The sequence below is a fragment of the Protopterus annectens genome, chromosome 6.part1 (assembly GCF_019279795.1).
Source record: "Protopterus annectens isolate FY-2018-M chromosome 6.part1, PAN1.0, whole genome shotgun sequence".
Classification (NCBI taxonomy): domain Eukaryota; kingdom Metazoa; phylum Chordata; order Ceratodontiformes; family Protopteridae; genus Protopterus; species Protopterus annectens.
Window position 1 is genome coordinate 455,339,235 of NC_056738.1, and position 19,585 is coordinate 455,358,819.

General features: G+C 43.3%; 1 protein-coding gene across 1 annotated transcript in view; it reads left to right on the forward strand.

Annotated features, from left to right (window-relative positions):
- Positions 1–19,585, forward strand: part of VPS8 (VPS8 subunit of CORVET complex) — a 2,195,799-nt gene that overhangs the window by 744,515 nt on the left and 1,431,699 nt on the right. Inside the window, exon 14 of the mRNA XM_044075401.1 lies at positions 8,320–8,409. Coding sequence (XP_043931336.1) covers positions 8,320–8,409 — 90 coding nt within the window. The remainder of the gene's footprint in view (positions 1–8,319; positions 8,410–19,585) is intronic.

A 19,585-nucleotide genomic window follows, 5' to 3' on the forward strand; every position in this document is an offset into this window, starting at 1 on the left:
TTCCCCCCAATTTTTTAAATTTAAAAAACAAAGTCACATCTAGAGCGCACTCAACATTTGGAATTTATCTGAGCCCGATTGAACACCATGATGGGAGTAGCCACACTTAGAAAAATTCCAGAAAATCAGAGCACAAACATATCAAATTATGCGGAATAGAAGTGTTTCAGAGAAGCTCGTTCTACAAGCTCTTTGGTCCATGGCAGCATTTTTCGGATTATTCAATGGATTTTACCCTCTCAATGGTCATTAACGACTCAACCTATGTCCCATCACGTCCTGATCACCAGTCATTGCAAACAAGATCTGTTATGGTGGATTAAATTCAACGAGATCCTTTCAGGCTGTCCATTTCTTTTTCCACAGCCCCAAGCCATTGTGACCACGAATGCTTCCCAGATAAGGTGGGGTGGGGTCGGGTCATTATCTGTGAAGGGCAGTCCACAGTACTTCAAGATGGAGGCCAGTTTGCACATCAGTGTTGTAGAAATGAGGCTGGTACTGTTAGTGTTGCAAGCATTTCAACATGCCTTCCCCTTGGGAACAGTGGCAGGTCAGATGGACAACATGTCAGTAGTCTGGTACATCAGCAAACAAAAGGGAGCCAAATCTTATCCGCTTTGTCGAGAAGCCCTCAGAATTTGTCAATGGGAGATTTCTTCTCACTGCTTTCTAACAGCAGTGTAAATTCCGCGGAGCTCCAATGTGATTGTGAAAAAACAAGCAGATCTATCCTGATGCCTTACAAGTTTTCTTTCTGTCCTTCAGTGGTGGGAAAAATTTTCTGCACTGGGGTCAACCTTGCTGCATCCTCCCTGAACGACAAGCGCAGTAGTTACTTAGCCTTACTTAATCCTTCCCCATCTGGGGGAGTCGCCCAGAGACGCTCTTCTCCATTATTGGCCCCCAGTCTTATGTATGCCTTTCCTCCTACTCCTCTAATATTTCAGTTTCTAAAGAAAACTAAGAGATCGAAGAACATAATAATCCTCATTGCCCCATTTTGGCCTCAACAGCTAAGGTTTCCCTTCCTTTGGCCTCATCCACTTCAGAAACTTTGGATTCTGGACCCAGCTCCAGAGCTACTATCTCTCCCAGAAGGAATGGTTTACCCGGATCTCCAGCATCTCAAGCTCACTGCGTGGCTTTTCCAATTCCCCTGATTGCAGGCTTTCTTCTGTCACATCACCAGTCTGACAAATCATTATAGCTTGTCACAAGCTGTCAACTAGAAAACTGTAGAATAGTAAATGGGGAAAAATTTGCCAGATGGGGTCATGACAAGAATTTTGACCCTTTTGCAGCTCCTGTGGATAAGGTTCCAGAGCTTTTGGCTTGGCTTTATCAGTCTGGCTCTTCATCTTCCACCATTAGAAAACATTTGGTTGTGATATCCAATTTTCATATTGCTTTTGATGGGTTTACTGTCATGTCCCATAAACTGTGTAAGGCCTTTTTAAAAGGAACACTTATACTAAGACCAGTCTTTAAAGAACCCAGTGCCCCCATGTAATTTACCCTTGGTCCTTCAATGCATCGCATTACCTTTTTTTGAACCATTGGCTACATGTGAATTAAAATTTTTGACCTGGAAAACTGTATTTCTAATAGCAATTACTTCAGCCAAAAAGAGTATCAGAAATTCAAGCCTTGTCATGCAAACCCCGCTTTCTAATATTTCACAAAGACAGGGTTTCTCTCAGAACTAATCCTTTCTTTTTACCGAAGGTTGTTTCGGAATCCAGTATCAATCAAACCTTACACCTACCAGTCTTTTTTTTCCCTAATTTCTCCAATAGGGGAGAATACTGCCTGCACTTATTAGACTTCCATAGACAGTTACATTTCTACCTTCACAAAACAAAAGATATCAGGAAATCTGACCAGTTTTTCGTTGCCTTTTCCTCACTTTCGCTAGGCAACCCAGTTTCTGAGGTTACATTAGCTATTTGGCCTAGAGATTAAGTTTGTTTATACTTCAAAGGGACTTCAACCACCGCTATCTGTATAAGCTCATTTGACAAGATCTGTAGCTGCTTCCACAGTTTTTCATGCTTGAGATTCATTAGGTGACATTTGTGCAGCAACTACATTGGCATCTGCTCATACCTTTATCATTTATTACAAACTGGACCAGGTCTCTAAGGGACGTGCATCCTTCGGTTCAGTGGTCCTCCGGAATATCCTTCATTGAGACCTGCCAAGATTCAGGTAGCTTAGGGACTCTGTCCCACAGTCAAGGGTTACGTGAAGATTGATATCATCCGATAAAGAAGTTAATGTCTTACCATAACATTCCATCTGTGTTGTCAATCTTTACTAATCCTTGACATTCTCCCCCACCTTCCCCGTACCTAAGACTCTTAGTGGGCCAAATGACCCAAAGGAATGGCTTCATTATATGGAATCAGATTTGGGATCTCTTTTATTACATTATCTGTGTGTCACTGTTTTTGACGAACTTAATTTGATGTAATTTCAGAAGAGCATCATTGGTAGTGCCTAGCTCGAGAGTTTAGGATAGCGCAATCTGAAATAAACATCCTGGTCAGTTCAGAGGCTCGTAAGGATTAGTGAAGATTGACAGCACAGATGGAACATTATGGTAAGACGCAACTTCTTTTTTTCATCCGCAGTGAAAGTTCTGCTGCTAAATACCAGGATTGTGTCCACTCACTTGGCACTATTCCACCTGGGATCCCTCATAACAAGTTATAGTATAGTGTGCACTCCCTGGGACTTGCTTCTCTCCTCCCTGAGAAAATATCCATCATATTGAAGTAATCTTTCAACATTTTCTCAACACCTTTCAGATAAAGCTGAATGCCACTATTTTAATCATAGTGCCATTCTCTAAATAGAATCACATCCTGTCCCATGTCAGTATCATTTCATCTACTCCCACATAGGGCATAAAGGTGACACTCGGATGTACCATCCTCAGAACTTCTTTGCCACCAGTCTGAGTGCCATCTTTGATCATTGGTCTGAACCCTCGTTCCTCTGCTGGTTACATAGCTGATTCAGATAAGTGCCCTGTTTGGGTTTTTATCTTTTTTTTTTTTTTTAACTTTGTTAGGTTGTTGGTTTCATGTCATCCAGAAAGGGAAAATGCCAGTGTGGGAGACTGATTCTACATAAAGACCATCACCAGCAGTATTTATTTTGCTTAGGTGCTTCTCATGACCATACGTCTTGTGGTTTTTGTCAGGCTTTTATACCTAAGGCATCGCTTAGTTGGCTTTCTTTCCTGGCTATTTACCTAGAGAACAAGCATCTTAACCATCTTGCTAAAGACACTATGTAAGGACCTTCCCTGCCCGAGGGACAGCATTTACGAAGAAGACCAAGAAAGTTACGTCTCATTTTTCTGCTGTGCAGCTTGTGCTGGGCATCTCTCTTTAGAGTAGTGAAAGCCCAGTATCTGTTGGATTCCTCTGCCATGACCACTTCGAAGGCCAGCATGGATCTGGCTTTCCCGCACATCCATGCGGACCTTTCAGATGTCCACTTCAGATGTACAGTGGGGAAACATGGCTAATAATTGCCAAAGGGGCCTAGAGGTGTTCATCAAATTTTAATGGGGGGAAGTAATTCCAACTACACTTATTGAGTGTTTTCAGGGGTCTTAGCCTCCTAAGATCTATAAGGCTGACATCCCCTTAAAAAAGAATAAAAAAAACAAGCATATTTCTCCTGCCCGTAAAGACCCTCCGAGGGAGTGGCAAAACTTCACTCAGGGTTTGTTTAATGCCCTTATGGCTATGAAGCCCTCCCTCAGGGGGTTTCTGTTCCTCGTCCCCTTGGTCATCTGTTCGTCTTAAGAGGCCTAGGGAGCAAGATTGCTTTCATGAGGAATCTGTAACCTGTTCTTCCCATATTCCTTCCTCCTTAGACTACTTTTCCTCAGGACCATAATCTATCAGTCCTGACTTTCCTTTTGAGGAAATTTCCTTTGGTGACACATTTTCTAAAATGATGGAATTTTTCAAATGGGTTTGTGCCCAGGTGTCTGATGCTCAGAAGAAGTGCTGTGATCTCCTTCAAATGGAGTCTCCCAAGCTTTCTCCTGTCTTTCCTGTTCAAGCTCCCTTATTTGGTATCTTTTCCACTGCTTCTCAGGCTCCTGATTCCATGCCCCCTGCTCCTAAAAAAAAAGTTAGGTTTTTGTAAGGCTTCTGATTATTTCATGTTTCTTTAAGTGTCCTTCTGCTGACTGCTCTGTAGTGTCATTTATCTCTGTCAAGCCATTGAAGCTTTTACCTTCTACATAGTTGCTTCCCTTTGCCAAAAACAGAACTATGGAGAGTCTAGGTAAGAAAAAGTTTATACTTCTGCTACTCTAGCTTTTAGATCTGTGAACTATCAGAGCCATATGACCAGATACATTTTGGCTCTTCTCTCAGGCCTGTCTGGTTATTTTTGACTCTGTGGGAAAGATGTCTGTGCTTTCTTTTTTAGGGACTTCATCTCAGGTTGCTCACTAATGCATTAAATGCAGTTGTGATGCAGGTGATGCCTCATCTAGGACTGCTGATTTTGGCTCTGTTGAAGAGGTATTCCTGGCTCCATCTTCAACCTTTGCCTGATGATATCAAGGCTAAATTGATGGATACTCCTCTGGACAGTAAACATTTGCTTGGCACTGTTGCTGCTGAGTTGTTTTAAGTCCCTCCAGGAAAAGGGTAAACAACCTCCCCCTCCCCCCAAAGGTAGGACAGGTGGTAGAAGGGCTCCTCCTTCTGAGGGTATCCAAACTCCTTCAGCTCAGAAGCCTCCTTTTCCTGATAAACTAGGTGCTGTCTGACTATCCTTGCCGTACTTTTCCCAGTCACATGTCTCTCTTTCTTCATCTTTCCCTGTTCTTTCCTGTGTGGTTGCAGACCACTTAAGACTCCTGGGTTCTTACTGTAATTCGCTAGGGGTTTCCTCAGAAACAAATACCCTTTTTTCGAGAGGTACTTCAAGGGTTGTTGACTTAGGGAACTATTCCAGAGGTTCCAACTCCTCAGAGGGGGAAGAGGTTTTACTCCAGAATGTTTTTGGTCCCCAAAAAGCAACTTGAGACCCATTCTGAATCTCTTCAAACATTGTTTCCTCTTCCGCAGACTTTTCTTTTTTCCCTGAATCTCATAGTTGCTTATTTGCACATCCCTATCCACCCTCTTTTCAGGAAATGTTTGTTTCTCTTTTGCTTCTTGTCATTTTCAGTTCTCTGCTTTGCCCTTTGGCCTCTCTACTGCCCTTAGGGTTTTCATCAAATGACTTGATCCTGTGATTGCTTTTTGCAGATTGTGGTGAACAGAGAATTTTCCTTATCTGGATGACCTGCTCATTCAGGCCTCTTCTCCAGAGAGTTTGCCTCAGTATTTTCACTTTGCAATTTGTCTTGCACAAAACCTGGGGTTTACTGTAAATTTTAAAAAGCCATTCCTGACACCTTCTCAGGGTCATGTTTTCCTAGGATGGAGGCTCCAGATAGTTACAATGCTGGCATCCTTGCCTCCTCCAAGGCTTTAACACTGATTGCATTATTTCAATCCTTCCTTCCTCTGGCATCAATTGCAGCCAGGGACTTTCTAAGGGCTTTTTGTTTCATGGTTTCTACTATTCCTGTGTTCTTTAGCCAAGCTGCACATGAGAAAGCTCCAGTGGTTTTTAAAGTCAGGTTTCCTTCAACATTCTTATCCTTTAGAGTTTCTCTTGTTCCATATCTCAACCTGGAACTTCATTGGTGGATTCATCAGTTGTCCATCAACCAAGGACTTCCTTTTCAACCTTCAGTCCCTTCTCAGGATCTCTTCACTTATGTCTCGGACATGGGATGGGAGAGCCTCCTTTGGTCCTCTGAAGGTGCACGGCCTTTGGTCTCTTTGTCAAAAGAATAACCACATCAATATCAAAGAGATGAGAGCCCTTCTGGATTTTCAGGCTTTTCATTTTCTCTTCTTTCTAAGGCCCCTCAGTATTCTCACAGACAATACCACAGTGATGTGGTATATCAACAAGCAAGGGGGGCAACGTCTGATCTCCTGTGCAGACTAGCTCTTCTGGTCTGGGATCTAGCTTTTCAGTATCAGGTATCAGGTGATTCTTATATTTCCTCAGCTCAAAACATAGTGGTAGATTGTCTGAGCAAGTCCATAACACAATCCCATGAGCGGATACTTCACAGGGATGTGTTCCTGGACAATGTCCTCCAGTGGGGTACTCCTCAAGTAGGTGTCTTTGCCTCCCCTCTGAACAGACAGCTTCCTCTGTTTTGCACCTGAGTCCAATGACATCTGGCTTGAAAGGTTGACACCTCTCTTTTTCTTGGAAGGGGATATTTCTTTATGCCTACCCTCCGCTTCCTCTCATTCCAAAGGTCCTGATCAAGATAGAACAGGATGCTTCCAATATCTTGCTGGTGACTCCCTTTTAGCCCACACAGTATTGGTTCCCTCTTCCTCTGCACTTGGGCAAGGGCAGTTAACACAAGTTACCTCACAGGGTGGATCTACTCGCACAAGACAAGAGATTCCTCATCCATTTTCACCTGTCCACTCTTCAGCTGACATTGTGGGTGATAGGGTCTTGATCCCCTTCAGACACTTATATTCTGACAATGTGCTTAGGGTCCTGCATTAGGCCAGGAAACCCACTACTTGAAAATCGTATTTGTCCAAATGGAAAAAAATTTCTGTCTGGTGTCTTTCTCTTAACCTCGGTCCACTTACTGTGGATGTTCTTAAGATTCTCTTTTATCTATATGAATTGATCAGTGCTGGGTTGACATATTCTTCTTTTAAAGGCCACCTATCGGCTATTTCTGCTTGTCTGCCTTTGAACCCCCCCTTTGGCTTCTAGACTTGAGGCCAAATAGTTTTTTAAAGGTGTCCTTCACATTAGGCCTTCTAGGAAGCCTGTTCCTCCTTCCTGGGACCTCAGTTTTGTTTTGGAAAAATCAACTACTTTTGAGTCTGCTGCTTCAGCTTCCTTACAGCATTGTTCTTTGAAGACTGTTCTTTTGATTCTTTCTTCTGCCGGATGGGTGTCTGAGCTACAAGCCCTTATGGTTGATCCTCCTTATTTAGTTTTTCATAGGGACAGGGTGTCTCTTCGTACTAATCCTTCTTTTATGCCCATTGTGTTTAATGAGTTCTCTCCATTAGTCTGTGCATTTGCCCATTTTTCTCTTCTACTCAATCTGTTAGTGAGAAGATTCTTCACACCTTGGATTTGCATAGACAACTTGGATATTATTTGGATAAAACTTAAAACCATTCGTAAGTCTGAGCAGCTTTTTGTCTCTTTTCATTCTAGGTCATTAGGTTTGCCTTTTTCCACTTAAACCATTTCTTCTTGAATAGCTAAAGCTATTTCTTTTTGTTGCTCTTTCATGGGAAGAGCCTTCCTTCTTCTGTTGAGGCTTATTTACTAGGCCTATGACCTCTTCTGGTGGTTTTTCAAGGGTTTGGATAATAATTATAATCTTGAGCCAGCTGCCTGGACTTATGCGCATACTTTTACCAAGCAGTATAACTTGGATGTGATTTCTGGGGATGGAGTTGGTTTTGCCATTGCCCTTCTTCATTGTGCTTGCTGTTGCTTCTCCCCCCAATCATTCCTCCTGAGGTTTTGTACTCTCCCTATTGTAAAGAATATTGCAACAGTGATAGGGAAGGACATAGTACAATTGTGTAAACTCTTACCATAACAGTAGATGTCCTTCTCTTCAGTGTTGCAGTATTCTCTCCCTTCCCTCTTCTCCCTGAACCTTTCTCTTTCTGGTTGTACATGTTGCCTACTTTCTCCATAGACTATCGTTCCTATTGGGCCTTTTTCTGTTCTGAAAGTGGTATGTCCAGACATCACCTTTATGCCCTACGCTGTATGCAGAGAGCATGTGTGTGATATATTACAGCCGAAAGGCTTTGGTATACAGGCTGGATGTTCAGCTACCCTCGGCAGGGGATCCAAATTGTAAAGAATATTGCAACAATGAAGAGAAAGACATCTACTGTTATGGTAAGATTTTACAAAACTGTACTTCACTCTGTTCTATATGTCTCATCTATCTGTGCAACAGTGGCAATATGTGTTGTACTGCACTGTAACTTGCTTTACCTTCCTAGTGATGTTTTGTTTTGTTTCTACATTATCCATTTTTTTGCGTTGTTGTATTGTGCATTGCACATAGGTAATGTCTGAAACTGGTTATTTGGGATTAGTGCATTACCATTAAAAGTTTGTAAACAATAATAATTTGTAGTTTGAAAGAAATTATAAATAAAAATAAATAAAGCTATACTATGAATTGTTTTATGTTGTTTCCAGATGGTTGAAATCCTTTTTCAGTATGCTGATCGAGCTCTGAAGAAGTGTCCAGAACAGGGTAAACTTGAAGTGATGGAACAGTATTTTGAGGTAAGGTATTTGTGTGTGCATGTCTGTATATGATTTCATGATTTATGTGAGTGTGTCTGGGTCAGTAGTCTGAAAGTTCCATACAACTTCAGACAGTGTTTTATCCATACTGTAAGCTTTTAGGTACTTCATGGAGTCTAGTGCTTGTAAGCTACTTGCTTGGGCTGCTCTCCGGATTGATGGGCCACACTAACTTGTCACTTCATCTGTAGAACTGCTTTCTCCTTTGAGATGAAGGTGAAGTCTTGTGAGACAGTTTCAGTTTGCAGGTCCGTGCTGTACATCGTGCATCTTCCTAGCTGACATTGCTCCTCCAGTGAGGCATAACAAATAAGCTCATCTTTGGGTTGTCTGTCACACTGTGACAGTCTTTTAAAAAGCTGTCTTTAGTACCTGTAATTGATGCTTAAACAAAGAGTTTCCACTAATCTTCATAGGCTTAAGATACTATTTCTGTGATGTTTGGTCTTTGTTTGTTAGTCAGACTTCCAACTTCAAGAATGAAGGACAAGTCTTACCTCCACTGTCATATGTTCCCATCTTAACATAAAAAGAAAAAGATGCACTGTAGCAAGGGCATAGATGGTTGAACACCTGCCTTTATTCAAACACAATCCCAGTATTATTTTTATGTTTTGAATATGTTTTCTCACACTGTATCATTTCTAGTTTTTGATTTGTTCCCTTCTTATTAACTTCAGCAGAGCCGAAGCCCACAGCTAGTGATTAAGCATTCCTTCCTTTGCTCTGTCAAATTCAGTCAAGTCTGCATGTTCTGAGCTAGGAAACATGCATGCACAGTCGCTTGTATTTTTTAAGTAAGAAATATATTTTATTCCATTTTTTGTGATCAGAAGCCATAGTCTTGGGCCAGAGCTTTGGTTTACAAGTCTGGGTGTGGTTAGAAGATGTCCTCTTCACATCAAGCTTGTTTATATCTTTCATACTGAACTTTCCTGTCACTGTTCCCCATTTGAAAATATCTGCTTGTGATTTCTGTTGGCATGCCAGTCAGAATTCCTCATACTTGTTATATTCCCTTTTCTCAATGGTTGTTTGTAGAGTTAATTTATTTAAGTAAAGGGGTACAGAGGCCGTGGCAATATGCAAAAAAAAAATTAGTGGATATCGGTGAGCTGCAGTTTAGTCCAACGTGTCTTCTGTAGTGTAAGCTGCAGCAAGATTTAGCTCTGGGTGATGTAAATGAACTCTGGACTCTGGAGCACAAAACTGCAGTATTTGTAGATACCAGTAAAACTGCTCTTAACTTACTGAACTTAAGGGCTTCACGAAGCATCTTTAAGAATCTTGTTAAATAGATTATTCCTCATTTTCATCAGAGTCAGACCACTACCACAATGATCCTTGTTCAGAAGGATAACTTTATTAGAAGTTCATAAAAAGATTGAGGTAGGTTTCTTTCAGCTTCTTAGCTGGTGTGAAGTTAACAAATGCAGATGAAAAAATTTTCCACTGCGTCTTGGCAAGCTTGCCTGACATTGAAGGCTAAGCTTGTAATATCACATCAGCATGAAGAGGCTGATTTTGAGACAGAGAATGTTTTGTCCCCCACATAGTAAAGTACTTTTGTCATTTGAGCAGAGCATGCTTTCACCACTGGGAAAGCCTACCTTTTATGACCTTTACTGGAAGCTAAGTGAGCAAACAGGCTATCAGAATGCCATCTGCATTAAGTATGAGAAAAATATGGCATATGCAGGTTATTTGGATCTCCCATGAACCCCAGCTGAAGATGACTGCTCTTCTCTTACCTGTTATCAGGTTTGTGATAACATCTCTGTGGTAGACAACTGACAAGGTGTCCTTTGTGGATCTTGGATTGGATAAGAAGTACCTTTCCCTGGGAGGGTACTCCCGTTTAGGTTTGCACCCTGTGTACACTTGTTTTGTTGAATGTGACAGCACTTGCAAGTAGAGTGTGCCCTACTTTCTCATTGATTTGTCCTAATGTAAGGATTCTAGAAGCCTACATCTCTAAGGCAAGAAGCTTAATGGGGAAATCCACTCTTAACTTGCTAATTACCAACCACTGTGCACATCTTTCCAGACATTACAGAAGAATTAATGGGGACCACTCTCACAAGCAAAGGAAGAGCTTTTTCATAATATTTGATTACTCAGGCACACTCGTATGTTTTGAGCTTAATGCTTGCTATTGCATGTCTCAAAATAGATTTGCCAAGAGACAGATGTAGGTGCATATCTTTGGTTTACCCTTTGATGTTAAACATCAGTAGCAGAATGCATCCTTTGATGGCACTAATCTGTTTGACAAACAGGTTAAGGAGCTCAAGGAAAAGGGAGCACGAGGATATCATTTCTATCCACCAACCTTTTGAAGGTATACTGTACATTTCAACAGCATGATAATCTTAGAAGGGCTGCAAGTGTGGGTTGAAGCAAATGTTCAGCTCTCATGGGAATGCTAAACTCCTCCATGGACTGATCACGGGTATGACAGGGGAGGCCTGGTAAACCTCCAAAATTGTATCCATTTTTTGAAGTTTGAGTGCTTCTCTGTATGTTACTCCGGCAAGTTGCTAGTGGAAGTTTTAGCCTCCTTGTTCTTGCATGTAGGTTATTAGTTTCAGACCTTGGGGTTATAAAACTCATGGAGCATGGAAAAACAGCAGAATACACCCTCACTCCCAGGTTGTCACACAATTTCTCCTAATTTCATGTATCCCTATCAGTGCTGAGAAGAAGTCTTTCCAGCAGTTTATTGTGGAGCTGTTTTCTGGTCACCGTATGGCAATTTTGGCTGAAAAACTTAGCAAGCATCAGTTTGCTTCCTTTTTTAAGGAATTTGCCCATACTAGTGATTGTAAAGGAGCACCCCTAAGAGGAGAGGACACAGACTTTTATTCAGAATTTTTCTCACTGTCCGTAGAATTGAGCTGATTTTCTTTGGTGGTGTCTCAGTAAGTGTTAAACTTTTTTTAAGCTCTCTTTTTTTTTTTTTTTTTTTACTCCCCTGGTTCACCCTGTGGTCTCAACCCGACATCAAGCACTGGGTCTGCTGGCCACTGCACACACACACTGGACTATCTCTGAATTTCATGCTGATGTGGATCTTAATGGTTGTTCCCTTCATGTTAACCCTTCCCTGCATTGGCTTGGCTACATCAAAGTGACTGGCATACAGTGGGGGCATACAGTGTTTTGCCCCACCTTTACAGCTTCTCAGCCTAATCCACCACCCTTCTTTTTTGGAGCATGCCCTTGCAGCAAGATCATCTAGCTTTACCAGGAATCATCACAGAGAAGATCTAGGAGCTCTTTCCCCTCTCAGGATAGACACATTAATCTTACTCTTCCCAAGCTACTGATTGAACCCTGTTCACCTAGGCCTTTGTCAGAACTTTATCCCTGTATGCTACAGGGCTGGCTAAACATTCTTACTTTCCAAGTAAATTTTGAGTATTTGTCAGGTTCTGTCACCACCTATTGCTTTAATGTCATTTAAATCCATCTTGAGTACGGCTTCATCTAATTTGCATTTTTTTCCACTTGAAATTAAAAAAAATTGATAATTTGTTTGGTCAGCAGGAGCTTTCAAAATGACGATATTAACACAAATGCTGTTGAAAAGGTACCCCACAAGATAACATTTGATCTGATACTGTCCTTTTCATTCATTCCTTAACAAATGGGTCTTGGATCCGACCTCAGATCAGAATCATCAGTTTTCTTTTAGATTCTTGGATCTGATTCTCAAGCTTCTTCCTTTACCCATACTGCCCCTTTCTGCTACATTACCTCAGATCTCGTTTGCCGCTGTAACGATTCTGTTTGGATTGCATTTTTTTTTTTACCATAGTTGGTGTTGGCCTTTCCTTTCTTTACCTAAATTTGTAATGTAGTCTTTGTTACTGTTGTTGGCATCTGGTTAAAAACAAATATTTGTATTAAGTTTTTTAGTCTTGTTCCTTACTTTTGAAATTATTTATTGTTGGTATGGCTGAAAAGCCTACCAGGTTTAAAAAGCCCACTTCCTGTGGGCATAAAAGATAACTAATTCTGATGCCCACAGGTAGAGTGTTTATTGTATAGGCCTTTCCCATTTAGAAGTGCCTTGCAAAATCTGTGCCGAATTTAATTCCAGGACTATCTGTGGCAGGCATAATAAATTGGTCCTGAAGGGCCTTTTGCTTGCATCTGCTTCAGGGGTTCAAACCCCTTCCAAAACACAGAAATATTTGGAGCCCAAGGAGCATAGGAAGCACTCTCCTGCATAGTGTTCAAGATCTACTCCAATCTCAGAGCCACTTCCTAGAGTTAAAAAAGTGTCTGATCCCACTGTCATAGACTCTAAATCTCCTTGGATCCAGAATCCCCATTTTTCTGGAGCAAGTCTCTCCTAGGCTCAGATCTCCCTTTTTACAGGACACTCCTAGGACGTCATCTCATCCTTCCTCCATCTCTTCCTCAATCAGGTCCTCCAGAAGACTTTCCGAGACAGATGTGCAAAGGGTGATGAGGAAATTCCTTAGAGCACAAATCCAGATGGGGGTTTTACTATCTCAGTCTTCCATTGGGTCTGTGAGCCTTCAACTACCTTTGCACCCAATTATGACTCCTCTTCCGATCCGACCTACAGCTTTGGAGCCATCAGATCTGAGAGCGCTGTGAGTCGAACTGTCTGATCCTAAGATACCACCTTCTTCTTCGACTCTGACTGTTTCCCTGACCTGCTCGGTGCCAATCTCCCCTGAGCAGGATGAGTCTTGGAGCTGAAGCATCTGATCCAGATCTGAGGAGATGACTTTGATTCTGAGGTTTTTAGAGTTGTCACTTTCCCTTGGAGGCTCTGTGCTGGACAGCTTGAGTCTGACTCCCTTCTCAGTGAGGAGATCTGGAAGAGGTGCAGAATCAGCTGAGCCAAGAGCTTTGGCCATGGTGAAGTTGATATCTGCCTCTCCTGGTCACACTACCTTTGTGGTAGTGTAAAGGGATTTCTCCTATCCAAGGGCTTCTTCCACTCTCACCTCTGATCCTGTCACTGTTCCTCCATTGGATTTGAGCTGTAAGCCTCTTCACCCTACTCTATAGGGACAGCCAGCCCATAAGAGCTTCAGGCAGTTCCTATTCAGGAACTTCCCATTTCTTCTGATACCTCTCCAGAGCATCCCACTGAAGAGGTTCCTCAGAAGAGCTTGTGCAAGAGGAGGCACTTGGATTCCCCTCAGGAATCTTTGACTTGAAAACACCAATTTTGATGAGGATGGTAGGGTCCCCAAGGTCCCCACCAGAGGATGTCTTCTTCAGAGATGTGTGACAACTGTGCCCTGGCCCAGCAATCAATTAGCCTCAATCCTCACCACTGACACCAGGGAGGTTGTCTCACAGAAGAGGGAAGGATAACAAATACACACAGCAAAGTACAATTTCCTTAAATGCACACAGAGATCACAGTCAGTCTGGGGCTGGTTGCTCCCTTGCTCCCCAGGTCCCCAATAAGACTCCTCACTGGCACAGCTTTAGGGTCCAGATCTCAGCCTGGCTGACAAGCTAATCTCCAGTACCCTCTCTTTCCAACCAGTGCTTCATGTCCCTGCCCAGTAGCTGACACACATCCACACTGAGAAGTATTTATACAACTTCACAGAAACTCGTGGGAAAGGCTGACACAGATTTTCCAGCTGTGCCCCTTTACCCAGACTATACGGTAGTAATTTCTGCCACCACCAGCTAACAATTATCAGTTACCCGAAGGCCCTTGAAAGGGTATCCAATTATTATTGTGCAGTATTATTATCCAATTGGTAATGTGACTATTCAGTCTAAGGCTTATTAGAATGGCTTATTACAATAAGCTCTATAAATATGCAATGTACTCTAGAGCCCACTTATCTCTACAGAAACCAGCCACAGGTAAAGGTTTTTAAAATATTTAATAATAAATAATTAAAACACAAGACAATACTACTACACCACAGAGATATCTAAGAGTTCAGAGATCACACAGAAACTTAAAACAATACAATAGGACAGGTCAGATGTCAAAGAAAAACACTTAATCTAACTTTCTAATCTTTAGCCATTCTTTAGAGAAAAACAAGTGCTACAATCCTACTTACAGACTTATAGAGCATAAGCAGTGCTGGGGTTGATGGTTTAAGACAAAATGCTTACAGTCTCTCTCTCAACAATAGTTTTTAAACTCACTAACAGCTCTGCTAAGGCCCTCCCAGATTACATCATTTTGACACTTAGGTTTTCCCAGTATACACATGACATCATTTTGACACTTAGTCTGGAGTTCCCAAGCCAACAAACTGCATTATGTAGCAGTCTAACACCTGCTCAGGAAACTACAACAATAAAAGACATTTCACATGTACACTCTAACAATTATTCCTTAAGTTAAGACAATAGAAAGAATGTGTTCAGCCAGCCACTTTGGCACCACCATCTAAATAATTGTAACTTCAAAGGACATTTATGCTTGGCTTGGTTTTCCTTACAGCAGATGGCAATGTTGCAACAATCTTGAAGTTCACATTTTAGAGTGCTTTCTTTCATTTAAAGCCTGTATTTTACATTTATATATACAAATGATAGAATTATGTATCACATTATATTTGACTAGACTTGCAGCCTTCGCCCATCTTTCCCCAGTCTGTACATCTCTTCCCCTTGGAGAACTCAAGCTTGTTTTTCAAGTGACCCTTGAGAAACACCGCTTGAGAGGGTTAGGTCCATCTGTGTGTACCTCATCCCATTCCCTGTCTTGAGAGCCCGTCTGCATTGGCATTGCTTCTCCCACTGTGGTGCTGCACTGACATATATTCTTGCAACCCCAGGCTCCATCTTAGCAATTTGGCATTTTGCTGACTGGCTCTGTTTAACCATATTAGAGGGTTGTGATCTGCCATTACAGTGAATTTTCTTCCATACAGATGAGACTGAAGTCTCTGCAATGCCCACACTGTAGCTAGACATTCCTTTTCTACAACTGCATAGCATTCCTCCTTGGGTTGGAGCCTATGACTGAGATAAACCACTGGGTGCTCTTCCCCCTCTGAACAAATCTGGTTAAGTACAGCCCCCACCCCGTGATTCGAAGCATCCACTTGCACAACAAATTATTTGCTGTAATCTGGACTGGCTAGCACAGGGGGTCCTCCCAGAGCTTCTTTAAGCTTCTGAAATCCGTGCTCACATGCTGGGGTCCACACTACCTTATCCGGCCTGTTCTTCCTTGTCAGGTCTGTGAGGGAAGCAGCTGTGGTACTATAACTAGGGATGAACTTTCTGTAGCACCCTGCTGTCCCTAAGAATGCCCTCACCTGCTTTTTGGTAACAGGTGCAGGCCATGCCTGCATAGCTTCCACTTTGACAGGTTCTGGCCTTATCTTACCACTCCCCACTCTATGTCCTAGGTAGGAGACCTCTGCCATACCCACCTGACATTTGCTTGGCTTAATGGTCAACCCTGCCCTCTGTAGTCTGCCCAGTACCTCTCTGACATGCTGAAGGTGTTCTGGCCAGGAATGGCTGTAGATGGCAATATCATCTAGGTAAGCTAGGGTAAACCCTCCTGCTCCTGATAGGATATTATCCACCAACCTCTGGAAAGTCGCTGGGGCATTCTTCATCCCAAAGGGCATATTTGTGAACTCATACAAGCCAAAAGGAGTCACAAAGGCTGACTTCTCTCTGGCACTGGGAGTCAAGGCACCTGCCAGTAACCCTTGGTAAGATCAATGTTTTTAAGATACTTAGCCCCACCCAGCTGCTCTAGGGCCTCATCTGTCCTAGGCATGGGGTAAACATCTGTCTCTGTGTGACAATTTAATTTCCTGTAATCCACACAGAACCTAGTGCTGCCATCCTTTGGCACCAACACCACTGGTGAGACCCAGGGACTGTTGGACTCTTGAATTACCCCCAGTTCCAATATCTCCTGTACCTCTTCCCTCAGAGTCTGTTTGACTCTCTCAGGCACCCTATAAGGGGTCTGCCTAATAGGCCTTTGGGGCCCTGTATCCACCTGGTGCTGCACCAGGTGGGTGCACCCTGGTTTCCCAGTGAAAACATCACCAAATTCCTGCAACATTGCTCGTATTTCTCGAACCTGGGTAGGAGATAGCTGCTGGGATATTGCTACCCCTTCCACCGAGGTGTCACTGAGGAGATCAGTCAACAGATCTCCCTCAGACTCCTCCTGAAATCCACTGCAAATGCTCAGCTCAAGGGCCTCCCTAGCATGGTAAGGTTTCATCATGTTAACATGGTACAGTCTGTGACCCTGCTGTCTGCCTAGCACTTCCACCATGTAGTTAACATCACTTACCTTTCTTACCACCTTGTTAGGGTCCCTCTCAAGCTGCTTGCAGCTTGTTGTGTCTGACAGAAATGAGAACCATTACATGCTGCCCCACAGCATATTTTCTGGCTAATGCATTCCTGTCATACCACACCTTTTTCTGCTGTTGGGCTTCTGCAAGGTTCTACTGGGCCAAGCCCATGAGTTCCCTGAGCCATGTCATGAGGTTTAGGACGTATGCCACAACAGACTCCTTGTGAGACTCACACTCACCTTCCCACTCATCTCGAATTAAATCTAGAGGTCGCCTCACCCTGTGCCCATACAACAACTCAAAGGGTGAAAAACCTGTGGATTCCTGGGGAACCTCTCTGTAAGCAAACAGATGGGGCAAATATTTGTTCCACTCCCTCTTAAACTGATCTGCAAATGCCCATAGCATGGACTTGATTGTAGAGTTTAACCTCTCAACAAGACCATTAGTCTGGGGATGGTAGGGGGTGGTCTTCATGTGCTTCACCCCACAGGACTTCCACAGACAAGCCAGCAGGTCTGACATGAAATTGGCACCACGGTCAGTCAGTATTTCTTTTGAGAAACCTACACTGCTGAAAATCTCCAAGAAAGCATTTGCCACTTTCTCTGCCTCTGTGGAGGACAAAGCCATTACCTCAGGGTATCGTGTAGCATAATCCACTACCACTAGGATATACTTTTTTCCCTTTGGAACTTGGGGTACTCAAAGGACCCACAATATCCATAGCTACCCTTTGAAATGCCTCCTCAATCACAGGTAAAGGCATCAAAGGAGCTCTCACCTTGTCTCCTGCCTTGCTGGCCTTTTGGCACTGCTCACAGGTTCTGCAGTACCATGTTACATCTCTGGAAATTCCAGGCCAATAGAAGTTCTGCATAATACGCCTCGTTGTACGTTTTATGCCCATATGACCTGCAAAGGGAATATCATGGGCAATAGCTAGAAGTGCCAGATGGTAAGCTCTAGGGCACTACCAATTGCTGTAATCTCTCACCTTCTAGCCCTCCCTCAAGGGTCCACTCTCTGTATAGTAACCCTTTGTCCCAGTATACAGATTCCCACTTCCCTTGAGAATCAGGTGCCTCCCTAGCTACCTGCCTCAGGCATTGCAATGTAGGGTCTGAGAGCTGAGCCTGTCTCAACTCTCTCCTTGTAACCCTTCCCAGCTCCCCTTCCACAGGAAGTCTGGCATCCTCTGACAGTGGTGCCTCACTGTCAGCCTGGGTACTACTACTCACCTCTACCTTTGCAGTTACCCTGTCTAGGGGAACATCAGTACCTACAAGCAGCTGTGGCTCGCATTCAGTCTCACTGCTACAGTGTAGCTCACTCCCTGAAGTAACCACCTCAGCAGTCCTGGCTGCAAGTATGCAGTCTGTCTGGGTCTCCCCCAGGCTACCAGACCCACATGCATGTCTGCTAGCCTCACGACCCACATGCTTGTCTCCTAGCCTCACTGCATGTAACTGCACGAGTACATAGTACTGCCTCACCCTAATCCTTTCCTCCCAGGACATCTGCAGGATGGTAATTCCATACCTCTGTTGTCTGAAGACAGCCTGCTATTGACATTTTGTCTTTCCCAATTACTGGCTTCCTCACCTTTGGTTCCCCACCTTGCCTCTGTAGACATATGTATGCCACATGGCCCCAGTGGTTGCATTCAAAACATTTAACCCTAGCTCCTGGATGTGTACCTGGACTAGTGGCTTCCCCTGCTACTGGCAGATTCTGTTGGGGTAGTCTGTGCTGCCCACTATGGGTTCCTTTAGACCCATGAGCAGTACTGGGAGTGCCCTTCCTGTGCAGGGCTGCCATGCTGGCCAGGTATAGGTCTCCCTTCTTCCCCAACTCATCTGAAGTAGCACATTGTCTATCAGCTAACCAGATTCTCATGTCCTCAGGCAAAGTGCTAAGGGCTTATTCCCTCACCAAAAGGTCTGCCAGCCCTTCAAAAGTGGTGACCTGACATCCGCTTACCCAGCTATGAAAATAAGTGCTCAGTTGAGCAACATATTCACATACATTTTCGTCTGCCTTGCGTTTTTGCTCATAAAACTTTTTCCTATACATTAGAGGTGTTAGCTTAAAATATTCTAACAGACATTTCTTTACAGCAGTATAATCAAAACAGAGTCAGGCATTTGTGATATACAAGTTACAGCTTCCCCATGGAGTAAGGGGGTCAGGAACCGTACCCAGAGCCTTTGATCAACACTATACTGTTTGCATACCCTTTCAAATATGTGAATGAAACTATCAAAATTATCCCCCTCTTTAAATTGCGGAAGAAATTTACTGACCTGTTGTGCTTCTGGGGTCCAGTTACTCCCGTCCCCATTACCTCCATGACTCTGGCGAAGAGTCAGCATTTCCCTCTCATGCTTCCTCTGTCGCTTCTTTTCTTTGGCTTCTATCTCCAAATGCCTGGCCTCCAACTCAAATCTATTTAGCTCCAGCTGGATTTTTAAGTCCACTGCAGAAAGGTTGAGCTGTCCATTCTCCGAGGATATTGCATCTCCACAGCCAGTCTGATTGTCCTTATCAGAAAGATTGAGCTGTCCATTCTCCACGAAGATATTATATCTCCACTGCCAGTCTGATTGTTTTCCTGGATGCTGTTTTCTGATGCAGCTGTAACCAAGGCTGCAATCAGGTCTGCCTTAGTCAGGTTTCCATGGACCAGTCCCCTAGCCTGGCACATCTCCACCAGCTGGCTCCTTGTCAGCTTTCCATACCCCTGTGCTGACATGCTGCCTGCTCACCCTGACTACTAAGCTAACAAAAGAAATAAAACAATTGTGATCTGAACTCTGAGTATACACTGCGTGGCTGATTTAGAGTAC